This window comes from Priceomyces carsonii (genome assembly GCF_900007245.1).
Source record: "Priceomyces carsonii strain CBS4050 genome assembly, scaffold: Debaryomyces_carsonii_scaffold_4, whole genome shotgun sequence".
Lineage (NCBI taxonomy): Eukaryota > Fungi > Ascomycota > Pichiomycetes > Serinales > Debaryomycetaceae > Priceomyces > Priceomyces carsonii.
In genome coordinates this window covers 484215-509421 of record NW_026946677.1, presented here as the reverse complement: position 1 = coordinate 509421, position 25207 = coordinate 484215, and the positions used below count along the sequence as shown (strand labels likewise).

At 37.7% G+C, this 25207-nt stretch overlaps 14 protein-coding genes across 14 annotated transcripts, besides 1 other annotated feature; 3 read left to right on the top strand and 11 right to left on the bottom strand.

The window, feature by feature from the left end:
- Positions 1–238: 238 nt before the first annotated feature.
- Positions 239–322: a sequence feature (Short protein (PRCAT00003758001, CUM66103.1) was converted to a misc_feature.).
- A 32-nt stretch (positions 323–354) lies between these two features.
- On the bottom strand, positions 355–462 carry PRCAT00003757001 (uncharacterized protein; the record flags this gene model as incomplete). The annotated part of the gene is made up of 1 exon (XM_062953709.1): positions 355–462. One exon carries the CDS (start codon positions 460–462, stop codon positions 355–357), a length of 108 nt encoding a protein of 35 aa, XP_062810485.1.
- An 84-nt stretch (positions 463–546) lies between these two features.
- PRCAT00003756001 (peptidylprolyl isomerase) lies at positions 547–1479 on the bottom strand (the record flags this gene model as incomplete). Its single annotated transcript, XM_062953708.1, has 1 exon — positions 547–1479. The coding sequence occupies one exon, from the start codon at positions 1477–1479 to the stop codon at positions 547–549; it is 933 nt and encodes a 310-aa protein (XP_062810484.1).
- A 242-nt stretch (positions 1480–1721) lies between these two features.
- Positions 1722–2447, bottom strand: RPL6 (60S ribosomal protein eL6; the record flags this gene model as incomplete). The annotated part of the gene is made up of 2 exons (XM_062953707.1): positions 1722–2240; positions 2433–2447. The coding sequence occupies 2 exons, from the start codon at positions 2445–2447 to the stop codon at positions 1722–1724; spliced, it is 534 nt and encodes a 177-aa protein (XP_062810483.1).
- A 736-nt stretch (positions 2448–3183) lies between these two features.
- On the bottom strand, positions 3184–7626 carry PRCAT00003754001 (uncharacterized protein; the record flags this gene model as incomplete). The annotated part of the gene is made up of 1 exon (XM_062953706.1): positions 3184–7626. One exon carries the CDS (start codon positions 7624–7626, stop codon positions 3184–3186), a length of 4443 nt encoding a protein of 1480 aa, XP_062810482.1.
- Positions 7627–8218: 592 nt separating this feature from the next.
- On the bottom strand, positions 8219–8989 carry RPS1 (40S ribosomal protein eS1; the record flags this gene model as incomplete). The annotated part of the gene is made up of 1 exon (XM_062953705.1): positions 8219–8989. One exon carries the CDS (start codon positions 8987–8989, stop codon positions 8219–8221), a length of 771 nt encoding a protein of 256 aa, XP_062810481.1.
- A 382-nt stretch (positions 8990–9371) lies between these two features.
- TEM1 (Ras family GTPase) lies at positions 9372–10049 on the top strand (the record flags this gene model as incomplete). The annotated part of the gene is made up of 2 exons (XM_062953704.1): positions 9372–9403; positions 9482–10049. The coding sequence occupies 2 exons, from the start codon at positions 9372–9374 to the stop codon at positions 10047–10049; spliced, it is 600 nt and encodes a 199-aa protein (XP_062810480.1).
- A 168-nt stretch (positions 10050–10217) lies between these two features.
- Positions 10218–12542, top strand: ORC1 (origin recognition complex subunit 1; the record flags this gene model as incomplete). Its single annotated transcript, XM_062953703.1, has 1 exon — positions 10218–12542. One exon carries the CDS (start codon positions 10218–10220, stop codon positions 12540–12542), a length of 2325 nt encoding a protein of 774 aa, XP_062810479.1.
- A 153-nt stretch (positions 12543–12695) lies between these two features.
- On the top strand, positions 12696–13325 carry TSR2 (Tsr2p; the record flags this gene model as incomplete). The annotated part of the gene is made up of 1 exon (XM_062953702.1): positions 12696–13325. The coding sequence occupies one exon, from the start codon at positions 12696–12698 to the stop codon at positions 13323–13325; it is 630 nt and encodes a 209-aa protein (XP_062810478.1).
- Positions 13326–13366: 41 nt separating this feature from the next.
- PRCAT00003748001 (uncharacterized protein) lies at positions 13367–16417 on the bottom strand (the record flags this gene model as incomplete). The annotated part of the gene is made up of 1 exon (XM_062953701.1): positions 13367–16417. The coding sequence occupies one exon, from the start codon at positions 16415–16417 to the stop codon at positions 13367–13369; it is 3051 nt and encodes a 1016-aa protein (XP_062810477.1).
- A 300-nt stretch (positions 16418–16717) lies between these two features.
- Positions 16718–17527, bottom strand: PRCAT00003747001 (uncharacterized protein; the record flags this gene model as incomplete). The annotated part of the gene is made up of 1 exon (XM_062953700.1): positions 16718–17527. One exon carries the CDS (start codon positions 17525–17527, stop codon positions 16718–16720), a length of 810 nt encoding a protein of 269 aa, XP_062810476.1.
- A 375-nt stretch (positions 17528–17902) lies between these two features.
- CMP1 (calcineurin catalytic subunit A) lies at positions 17903–19585 on the bottom strand (the record flags this gene model as incomplete). Its single annotated transcript, XM_062953698.1, has 1 exon — positions 17903–19585. One exon carries the CDS (start codon positions 19583–19585, stop codon positions 17903–17905), a length of 1683 nt encoding a protein of 560 aa, XP_062810475.1.
- A 425-nt stretch (positions 19586–20010) lies between these two features.
- Positions 20011–21375, bottom strand: SPE1 (ornithine decarboxylase; the record flags this gene model as incomplete). Its single annotated transcript, XM_062953697.1, has 1 exon — positions 20011–21375. One exon carries the CDS (start codon positions 21373–21375, stop codon positions 20011–20013), a length of 1365 nt encoding a protein of 454 aa, XP_062810474.1.
- A 398-nt stretch (positions 21376–21773) lies between these two features.
- VPS27 (ESCRT-0 subunit protein) lies at positions 21774–23975 on the bottom strand (the record flags this gene model as incomplete). The annotated part of the gene is made up of 1 exon (XM_062953696.1): positions 21774–23975. One exon carries the CDS (start codon positions 23973–23975, stop codon positions 21774–21776), a length of 2202 nt encoding a protein of 733 aa, XP_062810473.1.
- Positions 23976–24262: 287 nt separating this feature from the next.
- ROT1 (Rot1p) lies at positions 24263–24991 on the bottom strand (the record flags this gene model as incomplete). The annotated part of the gene is made up of 1 exon (XM_062953695.1): positions 24263–24991. The coding sequence occupies one exon, from the start codon at positions 24989–24991 to the stop codon at positions 24263–24265; it is 729 nt and encodes a 242-aa protein (XP_062810472.1).
- Positions 24992–25207: the final 216 nt, after the last annotated feature.

Genomic DNA, 25207 nt, shown 5'->3' with positions numbered 1-25207 from the left:
TAATACAAAAAAAAGTTACACCGCGATCTCACTTATAAATCTTACTTAATAGCGTACGAGGTTGCAAATGCTTCTATGTTTGCTGATTTGAATTATAAAATGTTAAGAACATGTTAGATATACAAAATATAAGATAAAAACCATATAGACTCGGTGAGTGTACTTGATTAGCTTTCTTAACTCCATTTAAAATCAGCTTCGCCGAATAATTATACGAATCTCTGAGACGACGAGCCGCTTATTTAATAGAAACTAACTTAATGTCAAACGTCAATTCTGAATTAGCAGGAATGCCTGGTAATGCTTGAGAACCGTATCCCATCTTGGGTGGGATAATGACACGTCTTTCACCGCCTACAGCCATGCCTGCAACACCCAAGTCAAATCCTTTGATACATTCGCCTTTGCCCAAACCAAAAGCAAAAGGCTTACCTGAAGTATTTTTATCAAAAACTTTACCATTCTTCAACTTTCCTATGTATCTAATACCAACCTTGTTTCCAGATTTAGCGGCTGGTCCCTTGCCCAATTTTCTATCTTCGGTGATTACACCTCCCAACAAGGTCTTGGTTGGGAACTTTTTGGAAGAGTCAGAGTCAGCTTTCTTGTCGCTCTTCTTATCATCCTTTTCATCTTTCTTTTTTGACTTTTCTTTCTTATCCTTTTTTTTTCAACCAAAGTAGAACCAGTTGGACCTTGCTCTAATTCATCAGAGAATTGAACAGATTTTTTGTCTTCCTTTTTAGCCTTTTTAGATTTCTTTGGCTCATCATTAGCAACTCTTTTTTTTGAATTCTTCTCATCTTCCTCAAGTAATTTTTCAATTCTATTTTCGATATCAGATGCATCTTCTAAGTCGTCCAAGTCGTAGTCTTGTTCGGCGATGATTTCATCCTCATCAGGAGTTAAGTTGTCCTCTTCGTCACTATATTCTTCGTCGTAATCATCAGAATCATCGTCAGCAGGATGCTCAACGTAGTTACCGGTCAAATGAATGGGGTAGGAACCAGTGACAACGAAATAAACTTCTTCATCTGGACGAATTGTCAAATCAAGCGTCTGTTGAAACTGAACTTTAGGAGACAAGGTACAAATGACGAACTCAGAAACTCCATCCTCATCATCTTCATCTTCGTCATCTTCAGAACTGTCATCATCGTCTTCGTCTTCGTCGTCTAAATCATCTTCTTGTTTCTTGGACTTCTTGGATTTATCTTTTGGAGCTTCCTCCTCTTCGCTTTCTTCGTCATCCTCGTCGAAATCCTCCTCATCCTCAGAATCAAAATCATCGTCCAGGAAGAGATCAGACCTCTTCAAAAGCCTCAAAGTTGAAGGTTCTTCCTTATCGTCAACCGCTTCAGGATCCACAGCTGCCACAGTCAATCTGATGGTAACAGGAAATTCATCCTCAATAGCAGGGACAGGATTGAATGGCTTTAAAGACAAGTTATATGTGGAAATTGGAGTCAAACTGGCCATTTTGATTGAGTACGATGTAGTATCTAAGTAAATGAAAAAAAAACCTTTGAGATGAGCTGCTTTATTACAAAAATTTTATGCCACGTGACAGTTAGCCAGCCTTAAACCTAACAATCATATTCTTACTGCTATCAGTTCTACGTGGACATAGCGCCAGAAACTGTATTAAATATACATGTGTTTACTACTTATATATCATAAATGAAAAACTAATTAACTATAAGCAATATTCTAAAGTTGGTTTAGAATTTCAACAAGTGTGGTCTATCACCATTCTTCAAAGAGAAAGAAGCAGACAAGTATTGTTTCAATAATGGGGTTTTCTTGATTTCAGATAATAAAGAAGCATCGACAGACTTTTGGTCAGCAACTCTTTCAGCCTTAATTTCTTTCTTTGGTTGAGCTTCATTGAAGAAATCAGCTTCAGACTTCTTAGATCTTGGGACTTTCTCCCTAGCGAAGTACTCAACGTTGAATTTAGAGACATCAACGCCTTCAACGTTGACCTTCGTAGAGGTGGCAATGACGTAACGAGCGTTAACTCTTCTTAATGGAACACCGTTGACCTTGAAAGGACCGGATACCAACAAGGTGTTATCTTCTAAGTTCTTCAAGTAAACAACTCTCTTTCCTCTGAATCTACCAGCCAACAAGATCAAAACAGTTCCTGGAACTAAAGAAGCACGTAATTTTTGAGCACGAACAGCCTTTCTAGTTTGCTTTGGGGCTGGTGCGTCTTGTGATTGATACCACTTTGGTGCCTAAAGATTAGTTAGTAATTGTTCATATTCAAATTGTTATGATATGAAGACGGGACTAGAAAAGGATTGGTATGTTGCCAACTCTTACTTAGGAAATAAAAGCATGTAGCTTGCAATTAGTTATTCTAATTTGTTCATTCAAAACCCATTTTCTTATTTATGCCGTCATGTAGAAAAAAAGCTACATCACACATAAAATAGCTTCATTTCGTTCACGAAGAGCACATAAAGTGGACACCTTATCATTTATTCATCAACCAGTAACTTTTTCATTATTAATTAAGTTACATATTTGTCTTAAAATTTTTTATTTGGCTGACATCGAAATTATCCCCTTGACCAAGAACAGTCTTCATATCACAACCATCCCCTAATAATTATCTGTTTAAAGTACATACAGCTTGACTCATATTTGGCGACTTATAATCTAACGTTAAAATTGATTAGACCTCTTTTAACAAAGCTTGTTGGTCAAGTAAGATTTTTTTTTTTCACTCAGACTTTTTGCACTACAGTATAGTTGGAAAAATTTCGGTCTCCAAGATAAGTATCACAAAACCTCACTGAACACAAAGACAAAAATATTATTGACTGCACACAATTTAAGGTCGTGGGGTGGGATTAGACATTAATCGTTTTGTCATCCAATTTTCGCAGTCACTTTATGCACGTGATAATCATGCGGGTTGTATCTTTGGACATGTCGCGAAGTTCCACAAGATACATTATGTGTTGCAGCTTCATAGTAATAAGACTGTCTTGATTGACCATCAAATAAGTTCAATTCGATCTCAATAAACCTTACGAAGATCATGTTTAGGTGCGATTTAATTATGATACAATCTTAATTCAAACAAAAATATATTATGTGCTACAGTTATACATAATATCATACAAAACAAGCAATCAATAAGCATGATACAACTAAAGTTACAGGATATACTCAGCTTTTTATAGTAATATATCTTATCAAGACTCTCAATTTACCACTGCCGGCTTGTAGAGATATATTTTCTTGATTATTAAGAGCATCCTCAAGTGGTAAGGAAACACGAGCAACTTCCACATTCTTGCCAAACGTATGATGCTCTCTAACAATAAATACAAGGGAGTAATCACTAGGAGCCTTAAATGGGGATGATTCATTCCATTTGAAAGTACGAGAGCCATCTGGTTTACTTGATCTAGTCTTAAATAGCGCTTTCTCAGAATTAGCCGATTTTAATAACACTTTGACCTCCAACGCAGAGGAAGAGAACCCAGTGGCATCCACAACACCTACTCTTCCAGGAATACCACCAGAACCAACTTCTGCATTCGTATAAGTGGAAATGTCTGTGGAGGAGCTCACCTTTCTGTCATGGTTAGGAATATAAGGTCTTTGAGGTGGGGGAAGTGTATCAGGGTTAACGTTTGGTGCAGCAATCACTTTATGACGAGGCTTTGAAGTAATACTTTCCATATCATTAACATGTTGAGTTTGGGTCTTAGAAGATTCATTCTCTGCGTTATCATTATCTGACTCGCTGTTTCTATCGTCTTCTTCTTCGTCTTCTTCGTGGATATCATCTTCATATTGACTAGTGTTATTCTTGCGTGGCGAGTGTCCGCCAGTGCCATTAGTCTGTGCAGTCTTTCCGCTATAAAGCGAAGAAGAATTATCAACGTAGGTGCTTTCATCTTCAGCTGATGAGCCTTCTTTACTCTTTCTTTTCCTTCTTCCAAGGCCCTTTATGAAAGATCCACCTTTACCAAGCCCATCTGTAGCAACACCAACACCTTTACCAAGGCCCTCAGACGCAACGCCAACACCTGCACCAGCAACATTTGTCGCACCTCCAATAACTGCACCACCTACACCAGTAAGAGCAGACAAATCGAACGGTAAACCACCAGCTGAATTCAATTTCGGCCTAATATATTCTGGCTTAAAAGTTGCCCTCAAGTTAATAATTCCTTGAGTATCTAATTTGACCTTGAATTGAGTAGAATCGAAAGGTTCAATAGTAGATAAGTCCAAATTAACACGACCAAGAAGCTCATCATCGTGAGTTAGATCCCAATCATAAACCTCTAACAAAGTGATTTGCCTCGACCTTGAAAGTATAGGATATTCGAATGTTTCATTCCAAACGGGATCCAAGGTTTTTCTTTTTTTGCTAGTCCTAAACACTTCGACACCATCCAAATTGATAGCCAAAAGTGGGTCGGATTTCCCGTTCTTATCGACAGATTTCAAGTTTTCAGCACTTAAGATTTCCAATTTCATCTTACCAACATCCAAAATAGTATCTAAAGGTGCTAATTTCGAAGGTGAAGGGAAGAACTCCAACTGAGCTTCAACGTGGTTACGTTCGTTAATTCTCAAAATGATGGGTTTAGCATTTCCTCTTTCATAAATATCAATGGTATCAAAAGTCTTCTCCAAGATTATATCTTTCTCATCGTTTACTTCAACCTTTTTAGCTAGTCTTACAATCATCTTAGAATTTGGTAAATCTCTGATAAATCCTTCAGCTGTGGAAATAGTAGTTAAGGATTTACCTTCTGATTTAGGTGAAACTCCTGATGGGTACGCTTGGTCATCAAATAGAATATGCACATAGAGGTCAGGCTTGTCGAATTTACCATTAAGTAAATGTACTGCGATTGTTCCAGTTCTATACTTGATTGCATCTTCCAAGGGCATAACAATTTTTGGAGGTTGTGACAAGCTGTCATCAGTCACTTCAACAAACTCATATTCGTCAGGGTGCTCCTTAACTAATTTTTCTTCACTCTCTCGCTTGGCTTTGTCATCCGCTTCTTTAGCTTCCTTTTCTTCGGCAATTAAGTCTTTATTTTCTGTTTCTGATATTGTGTACACTGGGAGATTAGGGATGAATGAGACTGAGTATGTTAAAATACCCTGATGATCACCATTATACAAAATTGGCTGCTCCAATATCTCATTAGAACCATCATATCCCATATAATAACCTTCATCATTTTTCTCCAAAAATTCATGAACATTGATCGCTACAGTTCCTAAACTTCTGTCTGTCTCTTCCTCTTCATCCATAATTTCCAAGAGAACATGCTGATGTGAATTCGACACCGGAAGGAAACAAACATCATTGAAATAAGGGGTCAAAGTATCATTGATTGTCTTAGTTCTTGCTTTAATCTTACCATTCATAAGAACCCTGACGTAAGGATCAACTTTTCCAACAGCTTCCAAATTCTTGACATTGCTTGCTGATCTCAAGTGAATTCTTAAGCCACCAATTGGGGCAGAATAATAACTCTTCACAGCTTTGTCATCACCCATACTCAAAGCCTTCCAATGAGCCGTGATTCTGATCTTGGAATATGGACCATCAGGTGAAGCTGGGGGGCACTTGATCCACTGTTGACCTCTATTGGTCTCAAATATCAAATCCTGCAAGTTGGCATCTAACTTTCCGACAACCTTATTTTCGACAGAATCCTTAACAAGGACCTGAATCTGAGTCTCGGATTGTTGAGTAACTAACGATTCGAAACCTTGATTCCATGATGGCTCATTAATCTGCCTTAGCCTACGGCATGACTTCATTAATTCTTGATTCACGTAAATCTCAGCATAAGGATTCAACAAACCGATAACTGATTCGGAAATGTCTAAATCTTTTGCTCCATGTAATGTAAGTTTCATTATGCCTATTTCTGTATCCGTAACCGGTATCTTGGTACCATCCTCCAATTCCATTGGAGGCAATGATGAGAAATATCTTATATCAAATTCTATTTTTCCAACAACTTGTCCATCTTGAGAGATGTTTCTGACAACGCCAGTTTGATTCGATTTCTGCAACAAATCTCCTAGTGAAAAATCAACCACCCCAATTAATTGGTCATTTATCTTGTCTTTGACCAAATTAAAAACATTGAACGATAAATGGTTTGACTCCAAGGTATTGGTCAAGAGGTATTTTGTTTCCAAATAAACTGGATCATTTACCAGGCTCTTGACACTGGTTCGCTCATCAACAAGCGGATTACCTGAAAGTGTCAATTGAACATAAGGATTGAGACTATTAGGTTCAGTCTTACTTCCCACCTTGAGTTTTGACATTCTTTTAATCGTGACTGCGACAACGCCGTTTGAATCATTGGATTGCTGAGCAATAATTTCCTCAACATCAATATCAAGAGAGTTTGGCGCATATAACATGGGTCTCAAATTAGCATGAATTAAACCATTCACAAATGAAGACAAACCAGGAATAAAAGACATAACATCGATTCCCAAGCTGTCGCCTCCAACAGGCTTCAATGCATAGTCAATGGTTGGTGCTTCTAAGAATTGAATTGAAACCATTTTTACGTGCGGGAAATTGTCATTAAGCTTTAGTTTAATATTCATTCTCCCAGTGAATGACATGTCTTCAACGAGAATAGGTAGGGACTTTGAAATGAATGCCTTTCCAATCGTAACACCTAACGCAACCTTGGGGTTAATTTTCTTCTTGATCTCATTTTTCGTCATATCGTCAGTGTCATTTGGAGCGAAAGAAAACGCCCAAACCATTTCAATATGGTCACGACCTTTCTTTGGATAAGACTTTATTGAATTGACTCTAGGCGCCTTCGAACCGAGGGTGAATTCATCTAAAGACAAGGCTTCAATTCCCATACCTGGTGCTTGGTCTTTCAAGACTTCATTGGCTTGAAACATAACTTGCTCAGACAAAGCAGGCATATAAATGACCCAGAATTTATCCATAAAGGAATTCAACCATTCCATTGTCTCAAGCTCCTGATCTAATCGATTGGAAGCTTCTACTCTAGTCATATCATCTCTAATATTCCTATTAAATCTTCTGAATTCCAAACGATAGACTGAGTTAGTAAACAACAAAACCATCACAAATGATAAAATCCCCCCTCCAATTCTAGCTACAAGCCATGAGAAGAAGCAAGTACCTATCATAAGAGAGCAATTCCAATACCAATCCCCATAAAAGTGATCAGTGACATAAGACTCCACCATCTGGACAACTTGCAACGATCTCTTCTTGCTAACAGACTCATCACTATCCCATGAACCAACGTTTTTCCATGAAAAGGTAGCATTATCCCTCAATCTCGTGCGTTCTTGATGGGCTGGTCCATCTACTGGTGCAGTTGTATTTTTGAGATTGTCATTCACGGCCCTGTTGTAGTCCTTAACATCACCGATGTTAGCAGTCGACCCATTAGGTATATGTTGACCCTGATTTTGATTTTGTCGAACATTAGGTTTTGAATTGCCATTTGCTTCGATTGGCTCGACTTCCTTGCTTTGGTTGTCTTTCACTGGCTCACCAGCTTTCACCCTTGGAGATACCCCCAATTGTTCCTGAGCTTGACTAACCTTTTCCATAGAAGCTATATTATGTACTCAATCAATTAGAAGCAGTCCAGTATATCTCCATATACTCAATTGACCGTGATTCTATTTAAGATTTTACCTAGTACTTTATTCAGGCTGTTATCGAGAGCAAACAAGAAATTGATGCTCGAGACTACAGTAATAATAAGCCGCATGGGCTCATCTGAAATTTCCCTATTGACTGGCGACCAGGGTAACTTTTTTTTTTAGGCTTAGAATTGGCCTGAATGAAACTGATGTAAGCTGCTGCAAGAGCTACCTTTCTTGAATTGAATTTATATACATAGCGAAGGAATAATTTATACATGTAGAAAATCATATCAAAGGTGCACAGCTGCTAGATACCACAGCAAAGAAGTACGGATTTCAATGCGCACGTCGCACCCAATTGGTCTAAGGGTATTGGCTGTCGATCAATACTATCCTACGCTGTTGTGGTAGGAATGTAGCTGAAAACACGATTCAAGATATCACCAACTACTAAGTGCTACATGGAGACAAGGAGCAGGCAGTTGCACCGATATATGTATTTGATTATAAAATGAAAATGTTTTCTATATTGAAGAGTCTGAATGCAGAACACTTAAACATTTTCCAAGACGACATCCTTGAAGCCCGAGGAAACCTTCTTGCCCTTTTCTTCAGAAGAACCTTCACCATGCAAGGCCATCAAGGCACCCAAGTCGAATTTTGGTTGTTTTAATAACTTAACTTTTCTGATATGGACGTTTTGCAATGGGAAAATAGTTTGGGTAGACTTTTCAATCTCACGTCCGATAACCTCAGGAATCAATTTGGAAGTTAATTGAGCCAAAGTCACATTAGAGACTTCTCTTTGCATAATCTCGATCATTTTTTTTCTTATCTCTCTTAACTTGGACGACTGAGCGTAAGTAGTCTTTCTGATTTGATTTGGTTGTCTCTTGGTGAAAGCAATGGCAAAAATTCTCAACACGTAGTCATCAGATGTCTTGACAGTTACATTTGCCTCTACCAATGATTGCCATTTTCTGACTAATGACCTTAACTTATCAGATGTGAAGTCTAAGCCGTGGAAGTTAGTCAACAAGTTTTTACCTTGAACTTCATCGACTCTTAACTTCACTTTTCTATAAGAGTGATCTTCAGATCCTTGCAAGTCAGCTAAGCTTACTTCGACGACACGGCCCTTCAACCCATCAGCTGCATTCTTCAAACCAGTAGATTTGTTAATCAAAGTTTTACCAACAGCTCTATGTTCGAAAGTAGACGGTGCCTTGATGTCAAACCATTCCTTTCTGGTGAAAGGGTCGACAACCTTCTTCTTCAATCCCTTCTTTCCTTTGGACAATCTTTTATTTTTACCTACAGCCATCTTGGTTTCGTCTATGGGTCACTATAATCGAAAGTTTTTTTTTCTCTGCTGTATTTTTTCGTATACAGTGTGTGACTTTCTCAATCTAAGATTTTCCACTTTGTACGCTTAGAGAACTGGGGCCTGAATATTATCTTTCAGATAGTCGAAGACGAGATGTGCTAAAAAGATCTCTGAAAGAAAAAAAAGAAAAAAGAGCTTTGTGTAACATATGAAGTCACATGACTGACGAGACAAAAGAGAGCTCCACGTGCATATTTGCTTCAGAGAGGGCTCCCCCTTTGGTTACTAAATCAAGCATGTAAACAAACACGTCTTTTATACAACTATTGAGAAAAGACTTGTCAGATTAACGTATCGTTTCCTTAATACATTTAAGGAGATGGAAGATGCTGAGCAGGACCAAAGCAACCAGTAAGTATATTCAGATCATCTGAATGCATCCAATTGCTTATAACTATTTTAATCTCAAGAAGTTTACTAACTTTTTAGGGTTGCACTTAAAATAGGGTTGATTGGTGACTCCCAGATAGGTAAAACATCACTCATGGTCAAATATGTGGAAGGATCATTTGACGAAGACTATATTCAGACTCTAGGAGTCAATTTCATGGACAAGAAAATACAAATACGCAGCACTACAATTACATTCTCTATATGGGATCTCGGGGGCCAGAAGGAATTCATTAACATGTTACCATTAGTATCAAATGATGCTGTGGCAATTCTCTTCATGTTTGATCTAACGAGGAAGTCTACATTAAATTCTATCAAGGAGTGGTATCGCCAAGTAAGAGGCTTCAACAAGTCTGCAATACCTTTTCTCGTGGGAACAAAGTACGACCAGTTTATAGATTTGCCATATCAGGATCAATTGGAGATTACTAAACAAGCAAAGAAATTTGGAGCCGCTATGAAAGCCCCAGTTATATTTTGTTCTACTAGTCATTCCATAAATGTGCAAAAGATATTCAAAGTGATACTTGCTAAGGCATTTGATTTAAAACTAAGCTTACCCGAGATCGTGAACATAGGCGAGCCAATACTTTTGTATAAGTAGTCTAGTCATAGAGGTACCAATGGCCTTATAAATAGAGAAACGAAGTTCATGAAGTAGGTTTATCTAAATATTTAATAGTTATATACAGGATTATATTTTTGATTCTTCTTATAGTGCTTGATATTGATTTAGTTTTTATGAAGATAAATAACTGAAGAGCTAGAAGAAATGGCCCGAAGCCAAAGGCAGCTCAAGGGATGGCAATATATCATTGAACTGGAGAAGTCTTCTGTCAATGCTGATGCTGAGACGCTGGCAAGGAGGAGCCTGCGTGGTAGGCGAACCATTGAGACTATTACTCTCAAAAGAGAAGTCGATGATCTTGAGATTAAAGCTGGAGATACGGTTTTGATACAACAAAAAGAAATGGGACTGGCAGAGGTCGCTTTAATAAAAGACATCAGGTTTGGAAATGATAACTTTTTGGACGTTGTGGTGCTATGGTTCATACGAATGCGGGACATTGAATATGAAGACTTACCAAGCGTCGAGGAATATTCAGATAAGAGTAAACTAAAGGAAAATGAAATATTCCTTACTTCGTATTTAGAAGAAATTCAATTGGATGAGATCCTAGAAAAGACAATTGTTCTATCAGCGGATGAATTTGATGGAGATATGATTATTGACGGGTCAAATTCCTCCACGACATTTATGTGCAAAAGAGGATGTGATTCTGTTGGAGAGCAATTCACAGAAGATTTTGACTATCGAAAACTACTTGAATTATTTGAGAAAGACAGCAATGAGCTCATGGAATTTATCAGAAGTCGCACAGTCCCAAAAGCTTATAATATAAGGAAAAGTCCGCAACCAAAAAAGAGTAGAACCATTGAAGAACAAATATCGGATAATGGAAAGAAAATAAATCCTAGGAAGCGTATGCCTGCTAGCTCTGGTAGGTCTGATGACGAGGGACCCGAACCCGATCTTTCTGACAACTTGGAGGAAGAAGAACAGGATGACGACTCTGAGGTAGAATCTGAGAATGAAAAGGCTCCCAAGAAAAAAAGAGGGAGAAATAAGTCAAGTGCCTCAAAACCAGGTGATGCTTCAAGGGATTATATTAACTCGGTTTTGTCTCCTCTTAAGAAGAGGCTAAAAGTCAAACAAGATTTGACAAAGCCTTCGTTGCTGTCATTGTCGCCTAGAAAAGTACGGGCAAGTTCTAGCATAAATGGAGATCTGGTTATTGATACCACATCAGAGGTCTTCAAGGAAGTCAAAGCTAAATTGCATACATCATCTAAATTAACATCGCTACCCTGCAGAGAAGATGAATTCACTTCTATCTATTTAAACTTAGAAACTGCAATTCAAGAAAATTCTGGATGTTGTGTTTATATAAGTGGAACTCCAGGGGTAGGAAAGACTGCTACTGTTCGTGAAGTCATTTCTCAATTGCAAGATATGGTTCAGCATGAAGAACTACAAGAGTTTGATTATTTAGAAGTGAACGGTTTAAAATTACTTTCGCCAAACGTAGCATACGAAATTTTATGGGAAAAGATAAGTGGCCTCAAGGTTAGTCCTTCCAATGCAGCTCTTTTACTTGAAAACTATTTCAGTCAAAATACTCCTAAAAAGCCGTTAGTCGTACTAATGGATGAACTTGATCAAATTGTGACGAAGAAGCAGAATGTAATGTACAACTTTTTTAACTGGCCAACATATGCTCACTCTGGTTTGATCGTTATTGCACTTGCGAACACTATGGACTTACCAGAAAGGGTTCTTTCTAACAAGATATCATCAAGGCTAGGCCTACGCAGAATTCAATTTAGTGGATATTCGTACGAGCAATTGGGTATAATCATAGCTCATCGTTTGGATCTGTTGGCTAATCTAAATAAAAAGAAAGTTGTCGTAAGTTCTGATGCTATTGGGTTTGCGTCCAGAAAAGTAGCTAGTATCAGTGGAGACGCTCGAAGAGCATTGACTATATGTAGAAGAGCTGTTGAGATTGCAGAAAAAGAGTTCTTTTCATCAAAAGAGGTTGTTAATGGCGAGGAATCTGACGTATGTCACATTCAAATTTCCCATATTTCAAAAGCAATTAATGAAACTATTAACTCACCTACTTCCCAGTTTATTTCTAACTTACCGTTTGCATCTAAACTTTTCTTGTCTGCTATTTTGCTAAATATGAAACGAACAGGACTCGCAGAAAACTCATTGGGAGATATAATTGATGAGATGAGAAAGTCTTTGATGATGGTTACATCATCCGAAAGTAATAGGACACTTGACGGACTCAATATGAATACATCTTTAATGGGTCTTCTTTATGGCCATGGACTTATTGAGGAATATGCCAAATTAAATATTAGAGTCGCCAGCTTTTCCTATGTTGTGAATGAGTTGGTTGAAGCAGGAATTTTAGTTCAACAGAATACTCAAAGCGAACGCTACAGACTCTTGCATCTAAATGTTTCCGAGAAGGAAATCCTCTCAGTATTGAAGAGAGACAAGGAGATAAGTACTTTGTTATAAAGCCTTTTAATCTCTCATTTTATACTAAAAAATGGTTTGTAGTTAAATTCTTCAATATATCTTGAAGCTCATCGCGACATCGATTTGAAAAATTTGTATTTACTATTTACTGTAAGTCTGATAAGTTATTAATAAAAGCCAGTATAACTTAAAATGACTTCTATAGACCCTACAGAATATATAGAGGCTGTAGAAGGAGCACAGAATCTAAGATTCATAAATGAAAAACAGCAGGCAAAATTTGAATTGGGAGTATGCATGGCCGTTTATCGCTGGGACGAACTCAATACTGCGGTCGATAATTCATGGGGAGGTCCAAAGTCGGCTGATAAAAGAGATTGGATTTCAGGTATTGTAATAGATTTGCTTGATGAGAAGATCATAGACATTCAGTTGATTGAGGAAACTTTGCTATATGCTATGCTTGATGAATTTGATACTGAGGTTGATAACGAATCTGCTTTAGAAATAGCTGCATTGATAATGAAGATATATAAAGAAGTTTTATTGGGACAATATGCTACAGTAGATGACTTGTACAATAAATGGCTATCTAAGGGGACCCATCAGACGAGCAATGGAAAAGTTACTGTACAAGAAGATCCTGCAAATCCTGATATCCTGTCCAGCGAAGATGATGACGATGAGGATGGGAATGAGTTGAATACGGACAATAATGTCAATAATGCCGATAATATGGAAGTAGATAGCGCACAGGGTCCCTTAGTGGATGATGAAGGCTTCGAATTGGTTACTAAGAGAGGACGCAAGAGACATAACTAATAAAATTGTGAAATTACAGCTCTATATCTAATAAATATACATCACAGACTAAAAGAATTCCTAGGAGTGTTATTTCTAGATTTATTAAGTGTATGGAGCGAGGAGGTTGAACCTCTATGCATCTTTGAAAAAAATGGGCCTTGTTCTTCGATGGGAGTAGACATAGCAGATCCGTTTGATATAATACTTGCTCTGCTGCCGTTCATTCTGAAGTCGCCCAAGCGTCTTACTATAGTATTTGCCATATCGTTTACCCCTCCCGTCGCACCTGGAACGGGCAGGTTACCTAATTTAAAGGAACCAAAAATACCTTCATTTTGCATGTTTTCTATTTTAAACAACCTAATCGAAGTCTGTCTCCAATGATTAATACTTGTAAGAGAATTATTAACCCAATCCATTTCCACTTTGTTCCCACTAGGTGATTGACCACTGAAACCCGTCCAACTTCCTGTCAACTTGCTAATGGATACAAATGAAGTAGCAATGTTTTTTAATACTCTATTGTTGCTTCCAATATACCATTTAATACTATCAATCGAATTGTAAATATTACCGTACAATAGAGAAATGTACCATCCTAGTGACAATTTACTCCAACAGAATTCTAAAGGCTCAAGTGGAACGTTTGGCATAAACTGGGAGCTCCCTATTTGTTGTTTATTATTTAAAATGAACCCTTCTAGGTCCTGAGCCTCAATGCACTTCACAATGACAAACGGTTCAACTTGTCCGCCCCTTCTCGACCATTTTTCTTCTAAAATGAGTTTCAAATGAGGAATTAAAATGGTCAAGAGTATTCTCAATGAGTCATTCCCACCCCATGAACGCTTTAGGGGAGCTTCTTTCGGGAGCTTCTCTTTTGCCTTCTCTGTCATTCCGATAGGAGGCTTCATTCCAAGAGCCGTATCGATAGGATCAACTTCGATATCATTCTCCTTGACTTCATCATCTGAAGAGGGTATGTTAGGAAAGCTAACTACCGAATTACGAGAAGAATTTGGAACGCTTAAACTTTGAATGAAAGATAATTCGGAGAGCTCTAAATTATCAGAAGAATTTAGATCAACAGAATTGTGGTCAGATTTATACGATTCTACCCTTGTTAAAGAAGGGGAAGCTGAAAATGAATGCTTTGAATCTCCCTCATGACGCTTTTCAAGTACATTTTCATCCTCGTCCCATTCTTTTTCTTCATCAATAGTACTATTCCTTGACTTTAGGTTGTTGCCAATAAAATATTCAGAATCGAAACTATATATGGTATTCCACACAAGGTCGTAAGTCTTTTCGTTTTCTAGTATGGAGTACAAGAGAACTCTTGAACTTTTAGGATATTTCATGGCAGCTATGCAGATAGACCTGATTATTAATGCTAGAAAATCAGAATGAGTGGGCCTTTCAAGGAGAAAGGAGCGTGTTCCAAATGTCCTTATCAATGTTGCCAATGCAGTGCATGCAGGGTATGATAATCCACCTCTTGGATTTCTATCCATCAGTTTTTTCGATAGCTCGTCCTCGCGTTGAATAACCTTCGAAGAAACAGGGGTCACAATATTATATAAGATCTCCACTAATGATCTCATCAATAAGTTTGATGTTACTTTATCTGAAGGAGGAGCCTGGGAGATGGGTGCCATATCAACCAATAGCTGACAAACTTTGGTTACCAAAAAATCTCTTGTTGTGATAGGAAAAATGTCAGTCTTCATCTTCATGGGTAAAGACTGGAATAAATCACGATTGACTGGGTTAAATAAAACGTCTAAGCATTCTGCTTTTGAGGATATGTATAACATAAAGTAGCAACAGATTTGGACCAAGTTTCGTTGTGGTTTAACATCATGATATGTAAAAATATAAAATAATAGGATGATAGTTAATTCATCAAGATACTCTTCCTCGATTAATTTCCGAAACTTTTTGTTACATTGGAACACTTCCCAAATTAGCATAGTAGCTTCAAGACTCCATAAAGAAGGTATTGTGCTTCCTTTATTCGAGAAAAAATTTGAGCTGTCAGATATCCGCAACGGACTCTTGAGAATCTTTATTAAGTTTGTGGCAAGAAACAGAAGCTCAGTCCCTTTATGCAATTTTCCGACATAGTACCTAGCCATGTTACAAGGTTTTGTAGAAACGTTCATTTTAATATGTGTTAGGAACTTAGTAGTCGACGATGGCAAAGGATAACTAACCATTAGTGACAAAAGCTGTACAGCATAAGTAACACATGTATGCCTCATTTCAGTGAGTTCTATGTTATTATCATAAACTAACCCACTCTCGGAGGAAGACGGCTTCGCAGATCTGCAAATCATATTAATCAAAGAACATACTAATGATAAAAGCTCTACCTTTGATGTAGATGTGACTAAGATAGTCAAGAATTTCGATCCCTCACCAACTAATTCAGACAGTAGCTGATAGAAGGATCTAGAGCTCAATGTGATTATCAACTTCAATACCTCAGTTCGGTTGCTATCTAGAATTGGGTTTGGCTGTTCATATCCTCCAGTCATACCTACTCCAGGTTCCCATATACTTGCCGTAGATGTAGACTTTGATTTCAGAGACATAATCGAAGTGAAACCCTTACGAAAGAGCAATTTCACAAGTGCTTCCGCGAGTTTGACTCCTAAAACATCCAGTAGATCGGTAGATGTAATATTCTTCTTTTCTTCAGGCGATCCGTGAGAGTATTTTAAGTAATCAAATTCTTCGTTCCATAATATTTCATCTTCTAGTTCCTCAGATATTGTTTGCTGTTCATATAGGCACGGCACAAGTCTCGTTAAAAATCGTATACAATTTAAACATTCCTTTATAGCAGTAGCATTCCATTCTGGGGTATCCGAAAGCTCAACTAACTTAGTAATGAGCGCTCTAAGAAACAATACGAAATTCACCCTATTCTGATCTCGAATACTTCTAATATCGAAAACTGTAATCAATTCAAAAATATCATTCGAATTATCTGGCTCCTGCCAAAAAACTTCCCAAAAACTTCTTTGATGTTCATTTATTATTCTTCCTTGCCCGAGTTTGAAAAGGTGATTCTTGAACTGAAGTTTTTCATCTGTAGTCTTCATATTACTCTCAATAAAGCGAGACCCCAAGGTACTTTAAGTATTACCTACTAATTATCACTCGTTATTGATCATCATCAGTTCGGTTTCCACACGTTCGCAACTTTTTTCTCAGATAACAATTGCAAAAACGATTCGATACTGGCCTTGTACTGAACTTAAGACACTTTTTTCAAAACTTCTTATAGAATGCCTCTTTATTTACAATTTAAGCTCGTTTATATAGCGTTATACGTGACTTAAGGATTTCAGCTGTATACAAATGATTAGATATGCATTAGGTTCTAAACTTATTCTTTTGATCTATACTATTCTTCTGCTCTTCGTCATCTCATCTCCGTCGTCATCCCTTTTTCTGATCGTGCCAGCTATCGAAGAATACCCTACGTCTATATCCATGCCAGACGTCCCATCATCTGAGAGAATTCCAACTGCGTCTAAATCATCAGCGTTTCCATCATTTTCAATGACCAACTCTGAATCTTCCATTGGTAGACTAGGCATTTGAATCGCACGTCGGTCGAAATCATGCGGAAATAGTAGCTCACCTGTGGCATCCTCCTCTTCAGAATCGTCGTCATAATGATAGTTTGAACAATTTGACAATGACTCGTAGACCTGCTGTATAGATGAAGATCCGCTAGGGAATAATGGTTGCGGCTCCTGTAATTTGTCTTCATGCTTTGTCATGATCAAATCAATACTCAGTATAAAGTCCGTGGTCATTTTTGGGACAATATTGAAATATTTATTGGCTGTAGTTTGTAATAGTAATGAATTTGGTTGATCAGTCGGGATAGCATGTAATATTATTGACTGATAAGGCATTTTTAGTCCGAAATCCTCAGAGTCAAACCATATTAAAAAATATGAGTTAAGTACAAACAAAGAGATTTGCGACATGTCAGCTTTCGCTATAGCAGGATCTAATTGAAGGTCATACAATGAATCATTCTGCAGCACTTTTAGCGTGTAGCCTTTTCCCCCAGCATGAAGAACCAAATTTTCGTCTTCTAAGCCAAATCTTTCTGGAGATGATGATTGATAAAGTGACAATGGAACTGTATTTTCAACGTTAGGTTGCTCGAATAATAATTCTGGTGTTCTACTCATAACCTTTGTATTCACTTCCTTTTGACTAGAAGCGAGTTATGATTATCAGATCTTCCCAGTTTAAATTCGGTTGGCCTATGTATTCACCAAAACTCTTATCCACTTGAAATTCCGTAAGGAAAGCTACTACTATAATTTTAGAGAGAATATCTACGATGAATAATACCATAATCATTTTGTACACGTGACACATTCATTTATAATTACGTTTCTGGACTAATCCAACTAATTGTATAGATTGCTTTATACATGAAGCACAACAGAGTACCAAGTAAAAACTGACGGTACTGATTTATTATTTTGTTTGCATTTGCATATCTTAATTCGTCTTTTTGTTGTATTAATCAAATCTTTGAAATTGGTAAGTGAATCATTTTAATTCTGAGACAACTTTCTTATGAGCCTTTGAAAAACCGGGCTGCTGTTATTCTCTGATTCAATGTCCCTTTTAAATTTGTTTCTTTTTTCGGTATTTCTTCTCTTCAATTCCTCAGAAGATGGTGGCAAGGCCTCATTTACCAAATCAGCCTTTCTGGCTTGCTCAAATGTAGTGATCGTACTTTTCAAGCCATCGCTTCCGTGTAGCAAAGAACCCTTGGGCAAGGTCCCACTGTTAAGTTCTTTCAAATGAGCTACATTTTCAGACTCTTCCCTTAAAACTTGGTACATTCTCGAGACTCGTCCAATTGCAATAATCTTATTCCTTAATGCTTGTCGTTTAGCCTCTATCGAATCGCTGTCTTTTGCTCTATCTTCTGAAGGAGGGTCGGATGATGGAGAGGAAACTTCATTTCCTCTCTTGCTCATAGTGCTTGCAACAGTTGGTTCTTCTTCTAACTCTTCCTCTGTACATATATTCAAAATCGAAACCAACATGTCAGTGACTTTTTCGCCGACGAAAGGCAAAGACCATGTGAAAACGTCCATAAAGTGCGGAAGCCAGTAGGGATGAGGTGAGCTGTTGAATTGTCTAATATTCATTACATTATTTTCGTATTTGAGGACCGCCGCCTTGTTGTTGTAAGTGTCCAAGTAGTTTGGTGCACTAAACATAGTCAATAGGGAAGGGAATCCCATAGTTTTAGTACGCTTATACATTCTGTAACCGGCGTCTTGGGCTTCATGGGCTCTGATAATAGATAAAAGTCCAGTTTTTTCTAAGAACTGGCAAGCAGCCTTATAGGTAAAGGCATATGAACAGCCTCGAACCGTATTCTTCACAAAAGTCTGATCCATATTGTTATCATCGTATTCTTCTACTGGGTCAGCCCATAATAGATCACACATTAAGCCCTTAGTCGGGGGTTCTTTAAATCTATCAAGTTTAATGAGGTCACTTAAGGATCTTAAGTCAGGCGACAATCCACCATGTACACAAAAAAATTGCTTATTCATGATTGCTGCTAATGGTAAAGCATTGAAAGAAGTTACACATTCTTCATAGATATCAGGTGAGTATTTATGAAGGCATTCTGATTTAAACGTAAAATACTCAGTCAAGTGTCTGCACTCATGATTACCTCTTAACATCCAAAATGTATCGGGATAGTTCAATTTCAAGGCATACAAGTAGAGTAGGCACTCTATAGAAAATGATCCCCTGTCAACATAATCTCCCAAAAACAAATAAGCAGTATTTGAAGGATCGCCACCTACCTCGAATAATTTCATCAAATCAAAATACTGACCATGAACATCTCCACACACAGTAACTGGTGCCGGAACCTCCAATAGATTTGGCTCTTCCTTCAACATATCTGTTGCATCCCTCAAAATCCTTATCGCTTGGTTTTCATGTAATCTTCCTTCTCGTGTAAAATGTTCTTTTAAAAACTCACAGTTTGGTAATCCATTCGGAAGAAAGAGCTCTTCATCGGTTGGCTTTGTTGCTGCGGGCGGGCGCACTGATTTTACTGCTCTCTCTGTGGTCGAAAGCTGTTGTCCATCCTCTGTTACGTAAACACTGTAATCTTGCCTTGAAGTCGGAGGTCTTTCCTGTAATGCCTTAAGGGCATTATCTATCTGTGAGGAGCTATTCATGTTTTTCTGACGTGACATAATATGATAAAGTTTAAAATACTAGAGCCCCATATGGATTAACACCTTTTAATAATCGAAAGAACTGTAATCTTTACTTCGCTGCGCTGTTCAAAGTAATTTTTTTTTTTTGATAATATTTGCTACACGCTATCACAAATTTTGGCTGTGGCACAAATTCTCAACTGCTACCATATAAAAGGTAAAGATACTTCTAAAAAGATTTGATTGTGTTTCTAGAAAGGACTTAAAGAACAATATATCAAATTGATTAAATACTTATAACTCCTTAAGAATTCATAATGGTAGCCCGTCGAAAATTTATCTCTTCATTAGGACTTCTAGGCACGTAAGGCTCGAGAAAAAGGAGTGTATATAAAAGGCCTAAAAATAATTATGGTCGAGACTTGGAGAGGACAGCCAAGTCTCGCTAACAAGAATGTATGTTAAATAAAAAAGCCAGTAACGGCTTCGGAGCATACGTAGACAGTATCTGACATTGTATGCAAGCCATTAAAAGAAGTCGTAGCTGCGGAAGTGTATGCCCCCAAATTAGGAAAGCAAACCCAATCTCCAACTTGAATGTCTTCTGAAAGTAGCGACCTGTTTGATACGCAGTCCAAACCATCGCAGGTTGGACCCCAGATCGAGAAAAATTTGCCCTTCTCATCATCAACATCAGAATCACTGTAGACTCCATAGCGATAAATGCCCTTATGAGTCAAGACATGAGGTTCTGGCTGTTGATGGTCAAAGAGAATACAGTTTAAATTACCGTAGACCCCGTCATTGATGTAAATCATAGCTTCTATTTCACTGGACTGTTTCAATGAATGCGAAATATCTCTACGAGCAATCACATGGGTGGCTAAAGTAAAGGCTCGAGATACGAAAAACCGGCCAGGTTCTGCAATGAATTCAATTTGATGTGCCTTAGAATACAGTTCAGGGAAGAATTTATCTAGAGAAATTTTCACAACAAAAGAAGACTGCTCGAATGTCTCAGCTTCAAACCCTCCACCGATATCTAGTATTTGCATTGAAAAGCCCAAATCCTGGATCCCTTTGTCAAAGATAGCTCTAGATTCCTGAATTGCTTTGTAAATGGAATTGAAATCTTTTGCTCCCGATCCAATATGGAAAGCAACGCCTTTAACATTGAGATCTAACTCAGATGCCAATGGCAAAATTTCGTTCAATGCTGAATCCAAGGAGCAACCAAATTTAGTTGACAATCTACATTGAGCAGTTTCATCATCTGTAGCAATTCTAATAAGGATTCCACAAGTAGGGTGAAATTTCTTCAACTTGTACAACTCTTGACAATTGTCAACTGTAGTTAAATTGACACCAACCTTATCTGCATGGCGAATATAAGAATTGTTTTTGCAAGGATTTGCATACACAATCCTTTCTGGCAGGAAACCCAAATTCAAGATCATATCGATTTCATTTCTGGATGCACAGTCAAAGTTTACTCCCAAGGAGCCCAAAAGTTCAATTACTTTTCTATCATTATTACACTTAACAGCATAATAAGGACGTACCATTGACAATGCGCTCATCCATGTTTGAAACGAACGATAGATTTCACCTAGATCACACACAAAAAAGGAATCTTCGTCGCCAGCATCGCAGACTTCATGATCCACTTCAGAGATGCGATGCATCAACGCATTGCCGACCAATTGCTTTGCATCTTCAGATCTATTATTTTCTGAATCAATTTCTGTCAATTGATCACTAGCAAAAGGTTTCAAGCTTTGAGAACGAGACTGTTCGTAATTGTACAATTTAGCAGATGGGGCCATGGGTAAAAAGTTTTCTGATTTCTCTTTGAACTTCAAACTATTGGTCTGTTGTCTTGAAAACTCAAGTCAAAGTTTATATTTCTTGGGAAGGGCTGATTATCTCTTCGGAGAGCAACTTACTCACTGTATATGTGAGCAAAACAATTGGTAGACTTCAAGCGGCAGCTCTCGTGGGTAGAAATTTTTTGCGGAAGGACTTTACTAGTAAACTAAGCGTCTTCAAGCAATGGACGTTATTAATTAATGACTATTTAGAATTAATCTTTAAACCAAAATTCATATATAAGAAAATTGAAAGATTAGAAAAAAAAAATTTTGACTTCGCGATGACACAATAATCCCAAAATTGCTTCACGACGTTGAATCTCTTGAATTTATATCTCTAAAGGTACGATTATTTACAATTCAATAAGAGGTTCTGGTTCTGAAGCATGGCTCTCAGATACTTCGTCATTTTTACCTGTCGGTGGAGGTAGCGTTGGTAAATCTGGTAGATTATTCTGTAGTTGATAATTTAGATTTGGGACTTGCGTGTGAGGTGCTTCAATTTCTTCAATTGGAGGGAACTTTGAAGAGGCTGATTCTTTCGATAAATTATCATTCGAGTTATACTCGGCACCCGGGTAAACTGGTTCACTTGGTTCTTGGCTCTGAGGGCTGCTATAGCTTGCAACCTGTGGTTGTTCCTCGTAGTTTTGACTCTGCTGATATTGTAGATAGGGCGGACTACCGTAAAACAGAGCCTGCTGCTGTGGAATTTCTGACTCGCCTCTGGAACTTTGATTAATGGGGTGAGCTGGTCCAATGTCTTGTTCTGGTTGTGATTCATACAGATACCCGTATTCCTTGTGGGAAGTTGGATAATCAGGAGCGCTTGGTTCTTGGAGAAATGACGGGTCCTGAGTATTAATCCCTTGAGGGTTTTGCTGATATGAATACCCAGACCTTTGCTCTAACATTGGATTAGAATATCCAGTCTGTTGATTTGATAATGACCCAGATGGATTATACTGAAGATATCCAGATGCTCTATTTTGCAGACTATTGTAATCATTATACTGGTTCAGTAGATTTGTATATTCAACACCATATGTGGACGGGCCGGATATTTCTGCATTAGATGAATTTATTGCATGATTTCCATATGCCATGCTCAACTTTGACTCCAAGAATTGATCATATAATCTTGTAATCGTCGAAATTTTATTGTTTAGGCCCAAAAATGCTTCATATCTTTCAATGGAAGACCTAAGAGACTTATTCAACTTCGGCTTTAATCTTATAACTTGAGAATGCAATTCATTTAAGTTTGAGTCATAAAGTATGTTTTCTTGCTTTGCCGGATCATTCCTAATTTGCATCATTAGTGTTATATACAAATTAATCTGCTCCTCTTCTTTTGGGGTCAAGTCTTCGAGTTTGACGGTATGACGTTCTCTGTGTTGCTTCGGTGAGAGTGTCGCATTTGGTGTCTGATTCTCTTCATCGAAAGGCAAAATATTACTGTATAAATCTGATGACACTGCATTCTGTGAGGGATACCTTGTATTTGAAGCCATTTCATTTCTTTTTTTCATCGCTTTTTCATGCTCTTCTTGTTCCTTTAAACTTGCAGCAATTGCAGCTTTCATGTCTTCATCCTCCTCGTCCACATCAATTCCGGGGTTAGACACCCCAGCAGGCGCTTGAATAGTTTGAGGTGCCTGAGGTGTTTCCACCATAGAAATTGTACCGTCCTGTAAACTTAGCTCAATAGCTCTTCTTAAATCTTCATCTTCGTTCTCGTTACTTTGGTCAATCAGTCGCGAATTAGTTTTCCGCGATGACTTCACTCTTGACAAATTGCTGCCATTCTTCATTTTGATTCTTTCGTAGCAATTGTCACAAACCCTAACAGGATCCATTATACCCAAAGAAACTAAAGGAGACCTATGCGAAGAATGTGTCTGACAATAAATACCTCCACATGATCTACAATGATGCTTTCTATTCATTAAGGAGAATGGTGTATAGCATATCATGCATTCATTATTGTCTACCCAATCAGGAGGAGCATCACTGTCAATAAATTTCGAATTAAGCTGTTCGGTGAAATCACTATTTGGAAATTCATATCCCTGGTTGACGAGTTGATTATACCGTTTTTCAACATAGTTTAATTGCATTTGATTCTCGAAATATATTTTCCATTCTTTAAGCAAGGATAATATCAACATTCCAACCCTGTATTTAGCATCGCTTTCATTTGAAACTTGATCTTTGGTATTATAATGTACAATAAATATGAAATCTACCAAGTAATCGATAAATTCCTTGGTGCTAATCTCCACCAAAAAATGGTAGCCCCCGTTCTTGACACACAAATCAACTAATTTCAATGTCGAAGACAATAAATTGGGATTCTGGTAAACTAAAGTAAGTCTTTTTTTCAATGCTCTCATACATTGCTTGGGTGGGATCTTTTTACTCCTTATGAGATCAGTAATCTCGAGGCCTATAGATAAGTCAATTTCACCATTTGGAATCGATTCTGAGGTAGCTTCACTGATTTTATTTTCTAGGTCTGCAACGGGAACTTGAGCGCCGCTGAACCAAGACATTTTTGAAAGTTTATTGACTAATATTATACGGTTAATATTTTGCCTTCGTTATCACCACTTTGTTAAAAGAATGTGACATAGGCTAAAATTTATGATGCGCACTACTCTATCCTTACGAAGATGTACATTAATTGACACTATAATGAATGTGTATAAAGTAAACAGTACTAATAAGTAGTGTGGACAAACAGAGTGTTATTTTCATACTATGTCTTCTTACCATTACAATGTGGTGGTTTAGAAACGAAATGAGGAAATTCATGAAAAAGAGTTACATTGTATCATTTTCAGCGCAAGAAGATAGCACCAGAGCCTACTGCAAGCATAGATACACCAATCCACCAATAAAAGTCGTAATTTTCATTTGAGAAATCTTTTCTTGCAGTAGTTCTGTATTGGTTCTCTAGAGACCTCTTGACCTTTTCGCTCAAAGTCGATTTGGTTTCAGACTCCTTATCGGTTGGATTAAGGGCGCTGGTGGGTAACATCAATGGGGGCCTATATGCCAAGTATAAGGGCTGCATTTTAGAGCCATCAAATTGGAATAATTGTAAGGTGTATCTACCATGATAAGAATTCACATAGACAAGAAAGCTCTTGAACCAAGTAGCTTGTTCATACCTAGAATATTGCGAGGATGTTTCGTAATCACCACAAGGTTCACTTAAAAGTTGTCTCCCATCAACGGCTATTGGCGTCAATATTATTGAACCATTGCTTTTAAGTTCGTAAGTACCATGTTGAAATGACAAAGTGGCTACTGCGCATGAATGATTTTTAGCGTCAGAAGTAATCCTGTATAACGCTTCTTCATAATGTCCATCTTCTGTAAAAGAATACGAAATTCCTGGTAAATCCGGCTCTATCAACAATTCATCAACTGGGTCATAAAATCCTGGACCTGTGAAAACTGTGTTGGATTTCGATGACCATGTTCCAACCAAATCCTTGGTAGATTGCCCTAAGATCATACTTCCAAACAATAAGAACGTTATAAATGTGCCTATGGTTGCCATTTTCAGTTATGTGTTCAATATACTTGTTCTCAGTGTCTCTGATAAGTTTAAACCTTTGTTGCTCACCAAAGGATATAAATGGGGCCGCTAAGATAAAAAATGTCTTGCTCAACAAACGAGAAGCAATCAAAGTTTGACTATAACTATATGAACGAATGTAGTCTGTATTTACCGTTCAAAAACGCCTTAACTTCAGTTCTTTGTCCAATAACGAAT